The 13,752-nt window shown below is 33.4% G+C and overlaps 1 protein-coding gene across 1 annotated transcript; it reads right to left on the bottom strand.

Annotated features, from left to right (window-relative positions):
- Positions 1 to 11,369: 11,369 nt before the first annotated feature.
- On the bottom strand, positions 11,370 to 12,435 carry LOC119825462 (HCLS1-associated protein X-1-like). Its single transcript, XM_038346325.1, has one exon. It carries the CDS (start codon positions 12,378 to 12,380, stop codon positions 11,547 to 11,549), a length of 834 nt encoding a protein of 277 aa, XP_038202253.1. The 5' UTR covers positions 12,381 to 12,435; the 3' UTR covers positions 11,370 to 11,546.
- Between the last annotated feature and the right edge of the window lie 1,317 nt (positions 12,436 to 13,752).

Below are 13,752 nucleotides of genomic sequence, written 5' to 3'. Positions count from 1 at the left end.
AAAAAAAACAATAAGAATTGTGTCTTAATAGACTGCAAAGTCCTGAAAATTAAGAACTTATTGAATTATATGCGATAAAAATGTCCCTTATTAATATTACAGGTACCACTAGAGATAGATTAGTGCTATAGAGATTTGCATTGGTATTGATCTTGCTCTATTGATAAAAATTTAAGATCAATTTTGTTATACTTTGTATATGTATTTCTGTTCCTGATTATGTATTGTGTTTGCCCAACTCATTTAAAAATGTAATGTATAATTATTACATATAGGTTAATAGGTTCATTTATAATAGTCAAGCTTGCAGTCATGTTAGTTAAATTTTCTAGATGTACAGATATGTATTTCAGATGGATAGGTATTCTTCAAACCTTTCAAAGAGTACAGAATATGGCATTTAAAATGTTTTTAAGAATTGAGGACTTATCATGACTTATCATGAGGACACATCTGCTCCTGGCAGCTCCAATTACTTCAAGAGGAAGATGGGCATTGAAGAGGCTCCTTATGAAGTTGGTTAGCCATTTGGGCAAGAAATTGCACTTTTCTGGACTGCTTAGTGACTGGACATTCAGGATCCACAGAAAAATGACTGATGAAGTTGCCTAAAGAATGTGAGAAAGTCCTTTGAGGTTCCTGTTTCCTTAAAGAGTCTGCTAGACATCCTGCAGGACACAGAAAAGTGTGACGGAAGATGGATACCCAACTACAGTACGGAAGAACTGTGGGTGACTGTCCAGGCATTGAGATGTCTCTGTCAATTTTACAGTTTTGGAAGTTTCTTATAATGAACTTATTGTTTATTTAGGTAAAACTATATCCTTCTGTAATGCTTGATAGACTTGAAGAATTTATAGTTATAGTTATAGTTTTCCTTAGTTATGAAAAAGACAAAGTAGATATAAATATTATAACTGTAATTATTACTTGATACCTGCTATGTTATATGTAATTTTACTATGTTAAAGTTAAAACCTTCCTTTTTATTTAAACAGCAAAAGGGAGATAATATGGGATTGCCCTTTGTATACTCTGATTACCATTAATGAGTAAAAAAAAAAAACTGCTTTGGCTCTATAGCAGGGCAGAACTTAGCTAGGCAGGGAACTAAGCTGAATACTGGGCAGAAGAAGGGCAGAGTTAGAGAGAAGTCATGTAGCCTCCCAAAGAAATATGCCTGATGGAGCTTTAGCCAGTAAGCCACAGCCATGTGGTGATACACAGATTAATAGAAATGGCTTAAATTAATATGTAAGAGTTAGCCAATAAGAAGGTAGAGCTAATGGGCCAAGCAGTGATTTAAATAATACAGTTTCTGTGTGATTATTTTAGGGGTAAGCAGCTGGGGACCAATAAAAGGCCCCTTCTTCCACATATTAGGAAGTAAGGGGAAAGAAGGGTGACAAGCAAAGGGCCAGAAATAAAAGAAAACATAATAATTAAATAAACTGTAGTACATCAGAAAGAGCAAATTCTTCAAAATAACTGAGAGGTCAAAAATGTTTATTTTATTTTTTTTCTTTCTTTTTTTTTTAATAAAGTAACCCCAGCATTTGGGCAGGATTGAGGGCAGAGGCCAACAGGCTCTACAAACTGAGTTTATAGTATGTCAAAGCCATACAGCAAGATTCTATCTCCAAATATACTGGAAATTTCCAACTAGTGATTTATGCAAAGTCCACTGCTTTATTTTTAAAAATCGGAAGACAATTTCTAAATCTGAATTGGTAGAACATTATTTTACATAAAATCCAAAATGGTAAATGTAAAATATAAATGTTTCAAATGAAGCCCTTGACAGAGACAAGATGCTGTTAGACTGAAATAGAACTCAGTTCCTATTTATTTTTATTGTTCAGACTGAAACATTTGAACACTTGCTATTTAATAGCTGATGGATTTCCCAGTTGATTAAAGAATTATGGAAAAAATTGTATTAACATATTTGATGAAGAAAGTTTGAATTCTTCCTAATGTAGGTTTAATTACTTTTGTTAAGTTCTCATGAATAAGATGTGATATGTCATAAAATAAATGAATGCATATTTATTATACATGAAAATGGAATACAGAGAATATTACATATTCAGATGATAAGATTAGGTTGTTGTTACCATATGGTTATACATTTTTATTACTTAAAGTTTTGAAATAATTAAAAAAGTTAGTGTCATAATATACAATATAAAAATAACATAAATTTAAGAACATAATAATAATGATTTACTAATGACTGACATGCTGCCATTTCTATTACATTGATTTTATATGAATATTATATCTTTAATTTAGAAAACATAATTACAACCCAGACATATTAATTTGTTTTCAAATATTGTGTAAACTTTATTTACATAGAATGGGTTTTCATTTCTTAATAAAAGTAAAATTAAAAATAAGTAAGTAGTAAAATATACCTTTGCTTACCATATTCCAAAGCTTTTGAAATTAATATTAATTTTCCTATAAGCAGCAGACAATGTGTGTCTTGTAATATACCAGTAAAATATTTTGCCTATTTGGTTTGGTCAATTTGGTGATTAATCAAGAGACTTAACTAACTTACAGCCCAATGCCAAGTGCAAGTCATCCATCAGAGAATTTCCCTCATGCAAGGAGGAAAAGGAAAACTGCAAAGAAAGAAATTATAGTGAAACTTAGAACTTGTGCAGATGCTGTATATGCCACTAAAGTCTCTGTGAGTTCATGTAGATTTCAAACTTGTTTCCTCTAACCAAGAAGGTACTTGCAATTCATAACTTCTGGTGAAAGGAAATCTGCCCTCTCAGATGAAGTCATAAACCAATATACGTCCTATGCCCATGAGTATTTGGCCAATACAAAATGAAATTTAATTTTTGTTTCTTTGTTGATTTTGATTTATTTTTTAGAGTTAAAGGTACAATTCTTTCCCTGTTATATTATGTTCACTTATGATTATATTAAAGTGTAAAAATTTCAAATTTTTTATATTTTGAAATAGGATTTACCTGCATTTGCAAGGAGTAATGCAAATAGATCATCAGTCCCTTTTACTGTATTTTACCATCTGAAAATATCTTTCATACCTGTAGTGCATTATCCCCAAAAAGATGATTTCACAGTTTTATCTGTACACATTTGTGTAATTATATTTAGTTTAGTTATGTCATTGTTATGTGTGCTTTTTTTGATTTGGTAATTTTGACATATATATTGCATGAAAAAATAAAAACAATAATGGTTACACATGCCATAACAGAATCTGACATCTTCCATTATGGAAAGACAAGTTACAAAGGAACCCAGTTGGATAGCAACAGAACACATGATCCCTGCATTGGCAGTGCATACTTTTATTCCCTGTGCTTGGGAGGCAGGAGCAAGAAGATTTTTTTGAGTTTGAGGCCAGCAAGGCCAAGAAAAAAAAAGAAACCAACCAACCAACCAACCAAACAAACAAACAAACAAACAAAACAAGTTGAAGATCAATGAAGCTTCCATGGTAAGAACTTACCTGAAAAGAAAAAATAATTAGAAAATACTTGTGGGTTTTGAGAAATAGAAAATAGTTCTACTTTGTTGCTTAGATAGAAAGTAAACCCAGAGCACATAACTTCAACAAGAATTTCCATAGCAACACTTATTTTATTAAAAAAAATGTAAGCCTTATCTGTCTCTCATTTAAGATCACAAATAAACTTTTATAAGTCCAAGAATTAAGAGAATAGCAGAGAAAATATTTCTCATATTCAATTTCCATAGTAACCTTTATTTTTCTTACATTACAATCTGTAAACTTTATTTATGCCTCAATTAAGCAAGATTAAAAATACATTTCAGAAGGTACAAACCTAAATCACTGAGATAAATATTTAGAGCTTAAAATACAGATGGTGGTTTCAAAATTTCTTACATTTTCAAAGATTAGTGGGTGTGTCAAAGGCAGATCTAGAGTGAAGAGCAAGACTCTCATCCTAAGATGTTACATTGCAGAATGAGTACCACTTTTGAGAAACTATATTCTAACTTCAGTAACCTGGTGGGTTTCAAAGCAGATATCACAGATATACAGGTACTCATTTAAAAATAAATGTAGATTCTAAAAGTATTTAGGAATCAATGGGTATTTTTACAATATACATATGATAAATAATAATTTAGGATTTCCTTAGCTTTGAAATTAATTACTAAATACTTAAGAATCCATATGAAATAAATATAAGTAAAGTATAATAATTCTACAGTTCACAGACACAGAGAAACTAAATATCAAGAAGGATTTAAGTGAGGAAGTATGTATCTCCCTGGGAAGGTAAAATAGAAGAGATTTCACAGGTGGATTGAAGGCAGGATTATTTGGGAACAGGAAGCCTCTAGCATGGGTGGAAGGGATAAAGGAAGATAGAACTTGGAAAGACAGCTGTAATTGGGAAGTATTTCTGTGACCTTGTGGAAAAGTAATGCAGTGGAAACAACCTGAATTCTACAAGAATGACAGTAAGGAAGACACCTGGTAATAGGGAATATGGACCATGAACTAGCCATCAACTCCAATTAGGCAAGTCTTTCAGTGGAGAGACTGGAACATCACTCCAGTAACAAAACCTTTGATCTACATTTTTTACTGATAGCAAGATGTGCTGTTAAGTTTGCTCAGAGCTTGTGGGAGTAGCTACAAAATGACTGGCTCAAACTAAGGCCAAGAGAAAAAATGGACACCCAGTCTAATATCTGGATGGCCAGGATATATAGGTTGGCTCGCCCAAAGACCTAAGATCTAGGATAGAACCAAAGACATGTAACAACAAATTTGTTATGCCATATTTTGTCAGTCACGAGAGGGCTTCCATTTCTTAAATTAAAATGGAAATAGATTATATGGGAGTGAAGAAGGTGGAAGAGAGAAAAGGGGGACCTGGGAGGACAGGAGGTAGCAGAAACTGAGCTTAAGATGTAAAATAAATTAATGATAACAATTTTTAAAAAGTAAGTGAAATGATTCCTAATAATATTCTCGTATACTCATAGACTGGATACAAGTACAATTGTCTTCATAGAGGCTTCATTCAGTAACTGATGGGAAAAGATACAGGGACCCACCGGCAAACATTAGGCAGAGCTCTGGGAACCAGGAGGAAACAGAAAAAAAGGATCTGTGAGTGAATGGGTCCCAGGACACCAAAAGAACACAGTTCACAGAACCAACTAAAGAGGCATCATAGGGGCACAACAAGACTTGAAAGGAAAACCATTGAGCCTATATAGGTCTGAGATAGGTCTTCTGGATATATGTTATGGTTGTAAAGTTTAGTGTTCTTGTGCACCAAATGGTGTGAGTAGGGACCACCTATCATTCATTTACCTACTCTTGTGACCATTTTTCTTCCTCCTGGGTTGTGTTGCACAGCCTTGATATAAGGGTTCGTCCCTGGTCTTATTGGGAATTGTTATAGAGTGTTTGTTTGATATCCTTGGGAGGCCTAGTCTTCTATGAAATAGAAACAAGAAGAGAGGATTTGGAGAGAGGGAGATGAAGTGGATGAAGCAGGAGAAGTGCAGGGAAGAGGAACTGTGATCGGGAAGTAGTATGTGAGAAAAGAAGAAAGGAAGGAGGGAAGGAAGAATGGAATGAATGAAGGAAGGAAAGAAAGAAAAGAAAGGAAGAACAAAAGAAACAGAGAGAGAGAGAGAAAACGCATGTATATATCTTCTCTTTAAATAAACATCTGCCACTACAAGATATTAGAATTATATTAAGATAAAACTTGATTTATTTCTTCATTCTACATTCTAGTTAAGCTGTGCTTAAGGAAGGGTTAAGAGATAATTCATAATATTAATTTATTTGCCCAATAATATTGTAAATATCAATACCCTTTTCAGAAAGTGAAGATAGTATGGAAGATGATATATTGGCTAAGGTTTTTAAAACTGGTACATGCTATATAGTAAGACAACTTGCTTAATTTTCTGTTTAGGTCATGCATTTTATGAATATTGAAGGAGTTGCATTTTATAAATAATACTTCTTTTATGTAAGCGTTATAAATTTTCTAGTACAAGTATCATAAAGAAAATTTATTTTAAAACATTTTGAAAATTTGTACTTTCTCTCAAAATCTATTAACACTTTACCACAGAGGTGAAAAATAATCATTGAAAAAGAATATACAGACATTTCCTCTGTAAATTAAAAGAATTATCTTTTACAGTTTACAGTAAGTGCTGTGGAATAATAATTTTGTATACTGTAAAAATTTGTCAGTCAGATTAGTTAAATAAAACAGCTGATTAGCCAGGTGCCAGGCAGGAATTATAGGTGGGAAAATCAAACAAGAAGAATGATGGAAGAGCAAAGGTGGAGTCTGAGTAGACATTAGCTGCCATGGAAGCAGGAATTGTAGAGAGTAAAGTAACAAGACATGAGACACATGGCAAAGCATATATAAGAAAAATGGTTTAAGTTAGAAAATGACAACCTTATGCTATTGGCTAAGTATTCTTAATTGATATTGAGCCTCAAAGTGATTATATGGGAACTGGCAGACAGGAAAGAAACTTCTACCAACAATTTACTAATAAATTTATAAAGCTATTTCCCCTAATTAAAGGTATACTTTGCTTTATGTATTTATTTATTTTACAAAGCCCTAATCTTCATTCTGGTGCCTAGATGGTTCAGTATTTCTAGACTGCAGTTATAAAATATAGACCAAAGTAACACAATTTGTAAGATTCTTTCTTTTTTATTGTTTTTCACTATACTAACAAGGAAAGATTCTTTCTAATTAGCATGTGGAAACATTCAAAATTATTTTTCTTTTTTAATGTTTTTTTCTTTTCCTGAAAATAGATTTCTTACTCATGAAGTATATCATTATTTTTCCTGTTTTCTATTCATCCCATTTCTTCTCCCCCACATCTCATCACCTCCAGATCCATTACTTTAACCGTGAATAAAAGGTATAATTATAATGACTCCCTCTTTTAGATTCTTTTTATTTATTAGAAGGAAATGAAGAGTTTGGAAGCTTACTTTCTGAAGTTCTATGTTTATATATGTAAATTTAATTTACCACATAATATAGTTAGTATACCTATCTTAATAAATTTTCACAAAATTATTTCAAAGTAAGTTTAGACAAGCTAAATTCTTTTTTTTTTTTTTTTGGTTTTTCGAGACAGGGTTCCCCTGTAGTTTCTAGAGCCTGTCCTGGAACTAGCTCTTGCAAACCAGCCTGGCCTCGAACTCAGAGATCCGCCTGCCTCTGCCTCCCGAGTGCTGGGATTAAAGGCGTTTGCCACCACCGCCCGGCGACAAGCTAAATTCTTAGTTTCAATTTATGTCCTAAAAAGAACCACATCCATGTAAAAGATGGTATTAATATTAAATTATCATATTTCATATAATTATGATCCATGATTATTATAGGGGTTATGATCATTTATTCATCTATCTATTTACAGAAAATAGTTGCAATCTGGACAAGACTAAAAAAATACATTGATATATAAAAGATTTGACCCAAGGACAAAGGAACTTCAGTTGTCAAGACACTACATTCCTAGGGATTCTGTTCAAAGCAGCTGGAGAATGCTTTGCATCTAGCGTCAAATTCACATAGAGGGTTTTAGCATTCCAGGTAGAAAGTGACAGTCACAGATAACGATGTAGGAAGGACTAAGAGAGTTTTTGAAAAGTAGGAAGGCTCCAAAATTAGATGGTATATTTAACTTTGAGGTAAATATATATCCTTGTAATTTAAAGGGAAGAAAAATAGCTAACGGCAAAGAAAGTGAAAAGAGACTCCCCTGGCAGCTATGGAAAAAACTTGAATGAGCTTGTACTGAATGCTAGCTGGGCCAACAATGAAAATTACTACTCTTTTATTGAAATACATACTTTAAGTATTTTATTGAAAGGTACTTCAATAAATTTTGCGATTTCTCACTGTGTCATTCATTTTGACCTTAAGCTTCAAAAGGCAGTTCCATATAAGCAGAGGTAGAAATTATGCAAAATAATATTCATGATCTTATTCAAGCCAATATGTTTTTAGTTTTTGTAGCTATATAAGTACGCAATTATTAATCTATAACTTGCTTTCCTTGATACTAAAATATGTCTGATTGATGATTTATTCAGGAAATTGAAATACTTATGTCTTATATTTCATATATTAGTAAAAACATTGTTTCTACTGATAATATATATGCTTGTCTCTCTAAATAGAGAACATTTTTCTAATAAACACTCATGATTTATAGCTACATAATAAAGACCTTTGCTTCTTAATGAGTGTTTTCCATAAATAATTTTGAGAAGCACATAAGCCAGTAATGTTGATTATGGAAATTCACAGATCATTACAAGTCCATGTAATTTTTGCTATTTATATGCACTATTACAGTAATTACTATGTATGTAAGAGTTATAATTACACAAAAACATACAATTTAAAATTTTTGAAATCTAAACAAGATAAGGAAGAAAAATAATTACAATATTATAATAAATTTCACCTAGCATCTTAGTTCTTTAAAAGTAATAACTCATACTATAATCCAAGCTCAATTATAAATATCACAATGGCAGTTAAAGCTTAAGTGTGTGTTCATTATATAATTGCTTATTTAATATTATAACAAAACCACAATTAATTTTTAAAGTATTATATATTATTGATTATTCACATTCTAGAAAGTATATGCAAATGACATATAGCATATATTAGCACCACATATAAAATAATTGTTTTTGTAAATCATGCATTTTATCTTAAATAATATACTTAAAACAAGTTTAAATATAGAAAGTCAGGAAGATTGTCTTAGATCATAAAATGCAGTTATCTAAGTATATTTTTCAAGACAAATTATGCTTCATACACACAATATTTACATTTATTTACTTGAAGTAAATTATATTAATTATAACAATTTCACAATTTCAATTTAATTTTATATTCCAGCTTGTAGTTGACATTTATTTAGAGAACAAAGTTTAATTTTCTGCGGTTGGTTACTGGATCAATTGTTTTCCAAATGCCAGTGGAGCTCTCTGTCACTTAAAATTCCAAGTCAAATCACATTTAAAATATATGCTTTTTAAATTAACCAAATTGAAGTACTAAGTGTCCTACTATTTAAAGAATTTTACTAATACTTTTGATTCAATTCCAGTAGAAACACAGAAATTCTAGAATGGTACCATTTTATCTTCATTTATAGACAAAGAAGTCAAGAGTGAAAAATAAAGTACCCAAGGAAGCATATAACAAAATGAGAAATTCAAACCAGTCTGAATCAAAAAAGACGTGTCTTCAACCCTCAGTTACATTTTCCTTAATATCCATTTTACAATTGTACCATTTATATAATCTTAACATTTATAGCCTTCATCATCAGTCACAGTGAAGCAAGCATTTACAATATGTATTTGTTCTATACAGTCCTTTTTCTTTCCCTCTTTCCTTTATCATAGCCCCAAGGCAGATATAACATAGTTGATACCACACTATGGAGATTGTTGTAGAGGAGAATGAACAAATGCAGTGGACTACCTATCACCACTTTTAAAAGCTATTCTTTCTATATTAGAGAAAAATAAACAAAAATTATAAACAGACAGTAGAAGGAGCCTATAGGTATATTGCCAACTAGCAAATATCACTTTTTCTAAATTATTGTTTAAGAATCCTACCTTAGTATCTGTGTAGTCTCTCATTGATATTTTCTTTTAAATTAAAAACTCAAATAGAGTTCCAGAGACCTCTCAAACTATTGCTGACATATGAATGCAAAATAATTTGTTTTTGACTGACATTTGTGTATGGTCAAATAGATTCACCAATTTGTCATTATCATCCAATAAGTTATCCTTTTCCACTGTAAGTAAAGCATCTTTAATTTTACATTGTGCCTTTAAGTTTTCAAGATTCCAATCTTCCTGGTACCAAATTTACTTTTTTTTCTTCTGGTCATGTGATTGTAATTACCCTCTTATCAAGTGTCAATATCTCTGTGTGTTCTCTTCTAAGCAGTACTATCTTATTGAGAGTTGTCCCTTCAACTAGCTAAGCATAATGAGGTTGAACTGCATAGTTCTTGGAAACATTAAGGAAAGTTCCTGCAAGTACCATTATCCTTACATGAACTCAAACATAAAGGTTTGGGTAATGCAATATTTGTCCACTTGTGAACTCCAGCCTCATACCTGAATGAAGTGTCATTTATTGTTCCTTAACTAGCATGGATAATGTTAATTTGATTACTTATATAGAATATTATGTAGAATTCATTTAAAAATTCTAAAATTACTTCATTTAATTGTTAAAGCTATGTAAGAACAAGTTTTGGAATGGAGCTTCACGTGTAGTGTCAGCACCAGTCATGGTGATGATTATGATACTACAGGTTTTCCCTGTAGTTTCTAGAGCCTGTCCTGGAACTAGCTCTTGTAGACCAGACTGGCCTCCGAACTCAGAAATCTGCCTGCCTCTGCCTCCTGAGTGCTGGGATTAAAGGCGTGCGCCACCACCGCCTGGCTCTGGAACGGAGTTTTAACGTTGAGTTGAACTGTTTCTCAGCTCTTTGCAGACATGAACAGTTCTCTTTCATTTTTGTTGTTGCTCAGTATCTCTTTATCCAGGGCTGTTTTTCTTCCTTAGACCAATCAAAGCTTCTCAACCTTCATTTTATGACTTAATAATTTTATTTATCTTCTCCAAACTAATACTCACAAGTGAGATAAGCCTGCAGGATTTACAGCAAACAGCTTAAGTGTTGACAATTTTTTAAAACCCTCTTTAACCAAACTTTACTTCTTCATCCATAACTTCCTACCCTTTCAGTCTTTCTTTCAGCCTTTGCTCCCTTGTCTAATACTTTTGCTTTTGTGTCCTTAGGATTGAAATAGGTGGCTCATGCATGCTAGTCAAGTGTTTCACCACTGAGCTACTAGTAGTTTTGTATTTTTATAGATCCTTTAATTAAAAACAATGATATGTCTGGCTGTAATGCTGATTTGCTCAGGTTTCCACTAACAGCTCCATCACCCAGGCATACCATGAACTTACAAGCCCCACTGTCACAGAATTTTCAGTAACTGGGATCAAAGGCCTGCACCAAAAGAACCTGCTCCTTTGGGGAAAAAAATGACAGTATGGATATATCCCTTTATGCTTTGTTTAGAGCTTTAAGCTACTAACTTTAGAGAGCATAAATACAATAAATACTGAGCCTGACAAGCTTTGATTTCTAACACTGTATATGTGGTTATATATATTGATTAATGATTAATAGGACTAGATACCACATTTCCCTGTTAATTATCCACTTTTTATTTTCTGTAAAAATAAATGGACAAACAATAGATATTTTTTTAGCATAAATAAAGGCTTTCTTGGTTAATTTGGATGAATGACAGACTGGCATAAGCTCAATGCATTGTTTCACACACTTACAACCCTTAGGATGACACACAAAGCTAAGCTTATTGGCAATGGGCAATTTGAAGGGAATGGAAAGGACCTGAAGACTTCTGAAGGTTATTAACAAAGCTACCGGGATCGAAACCAACGTCCAAGGAGCAAATCCAGGATGGAAAAGGGATCATCCAGAGCTGAAGATCTTTCAGAGACTGGATCACTGCTGGAACTGTCACGTGCTTCGTGGTGGGTCACTGTGGTCTCGTTCTGTCCCTCACTGTCCACCACAGTACGGCGCTCCTCCACGGCCCCATCTGGCTTGGTGATCTTGGTCACAGAGATGCTCTTGAAATAGGGTTTGGGTTGGGGTTGGAGAAGTGGACCGAGACCCTCCTGGGAAACCTGGGAGTCAAGATCGTTGTCCTCTCTGGCTCTAGAACGGGGGGTAACAGGCCATATATCATCCAACCAATGAAAAGGTCTCTGAGACCCCCAGTCTGGAGCTGACTTGGGGGATTCAGGTCTTGCAGGATTCTCCAAGACCCCCTCAAAGATCCTGGGCTGGTGACTATCAGGGTACTTAAGCATTGAGTCCCGCAGCGTCTGCCCTTCCCGCAGTCTCTCACTAGGTGTTTCTGAGTCGGGACCTGGAAGTTCAGGAGAGTGGGAAGGCAAGGTCCAGGCCCCCATCTCACTGAAGATGCTATTGAAATCTCGTACTAGATTATCAAAGCCAAAGTTGTCGTGGAATCGCATCCCTCCTCCTGGGCTGAAGCTGAAACCGAATTCCTCCGGAGGCTGAGAACCATCAAACCTATAGCTCCCTCGACCCCACGTGCTTCTGTCTTCCTCCTCTTCGTCATCATCATCGTCATCATCTCCAGTCATCCCGCCAAAAAAGGGATCTCTGTGGCTCCGAGGTCCACGAAAGCCGAAAAAGCCCCGGAAAAGGTCAAAGAAGCTCATTACCGTAGGGACACTAGAAACTTTAAACTTCTGCAGGACATGAGCGAACACCCTGTCAGATAAGAGAAGAGTATATCCAATAGGCTTATCAAAAATTTTGGGTAGTTGACAATGACCATATATAGTCTTAATTTGACAAGCCTCATTTAAATTTTATTTTTTCAGAAAGTAAGTTATAAACTAATAAAAATGTTAGTACTTGATAATTGATGGTTAGTATGAAGTTTCATTTTGATTATAAATATCAATAAACATTTAAAATGAGAAATTTAATACTTTGGAAATACAGTGGAATTTATAATCTGTATAGGAACTAAGCATTGGAGGATGTAAAAAAGAGCAACCACCAAAAATGTATGATTTCAGACAGACTGATTCTTGTTAATGGACCAAATATTATAAATAGTCCCAAACTCTAGGGGATATATGCTGGAAATATGTAGCTTTTGGCTTTCTTGGAAGGACCAAGATAGGTCAGGTCCAGCTTGGTGTTATTTACTATTTCTTTGAATAATTCAGTCCACATATTAACCTTCATAAAGTGTTTTTACATTGCATCTTGCCATTTGAGTTTGTACAAGTCTATAAGAAAAACTTTTACTCTGTAAATTTTAATACAAAAATACAATCATGCGTATGTTTTTACCCATTCCACATGAGAAAAAGTGTTTGATACAGTTACATACTATTAAGTATACTCTTAAATTTATTATTGAGTAACATTGAATTGAATTTTCCATGATACTACGAAGAACTGATGTTCTTATTTGACATCACATAAGAAGTCATTATAATTGATTCATCTATGAAACTTCAATGCTATTTAATTCCAAGATCATTAATATACAGAAATAAGTATGCAAACACTAAACAGACATATGCATACACACAGATGAGATTACCAAAATAGTCCATCCAATATCTATCTGTTAAAGCAGAGTTTATTCTTAAAGTGATAAAATTTAGAATTCAGTAGGATTCCCAGAAAAGACCTCCTCATTCCCTATGAGATGGAATATTTTGAACGACAGTGACTTTTGAAAGACAGAAACAGACTTTCTGCTTGATGCTCAGGCCAGGAACTGAAGGCTGCACTTGGCAGTTTAGCTATCTTATAGAGGGATTCATAAGAGGTACACAGCTGCATCTTTTGGGATACAGTTTGGTCCTACTTTACTAGCTTCCTTTACTTCAGTACTACCAACTAGGATTGAAACTGCAAATTTATTAATTTGAAAAATTCCCATGAAATGTATATATTTTACCTGAAATGATTTGGTATTTAATAAGACTGGAAATCACTTCTTTAAAATCAGAAAACTATAGAAGCAATGGGGTATATATTTTTTTAAAAATAGATTAATACATGGAA

The sequence above is a fragment of the Arvicola amphibius genome, chromosome 10 (assembly GCF_903992535.2).
Source record: "Arvicola amphibius chromosome 10, mArvAmp1.2, whole genome shotgun sequence".
NCBI lineage: Eukaryota > Metazoa > Chordata > Mammalia > Rodentia > Cricetidae > Arvicola > Arvicola amphibius.
Note: the sequence above shows the minus strand (reverse complement) of the source record. Positions and strands in the feature narration are given on the sequence as shown.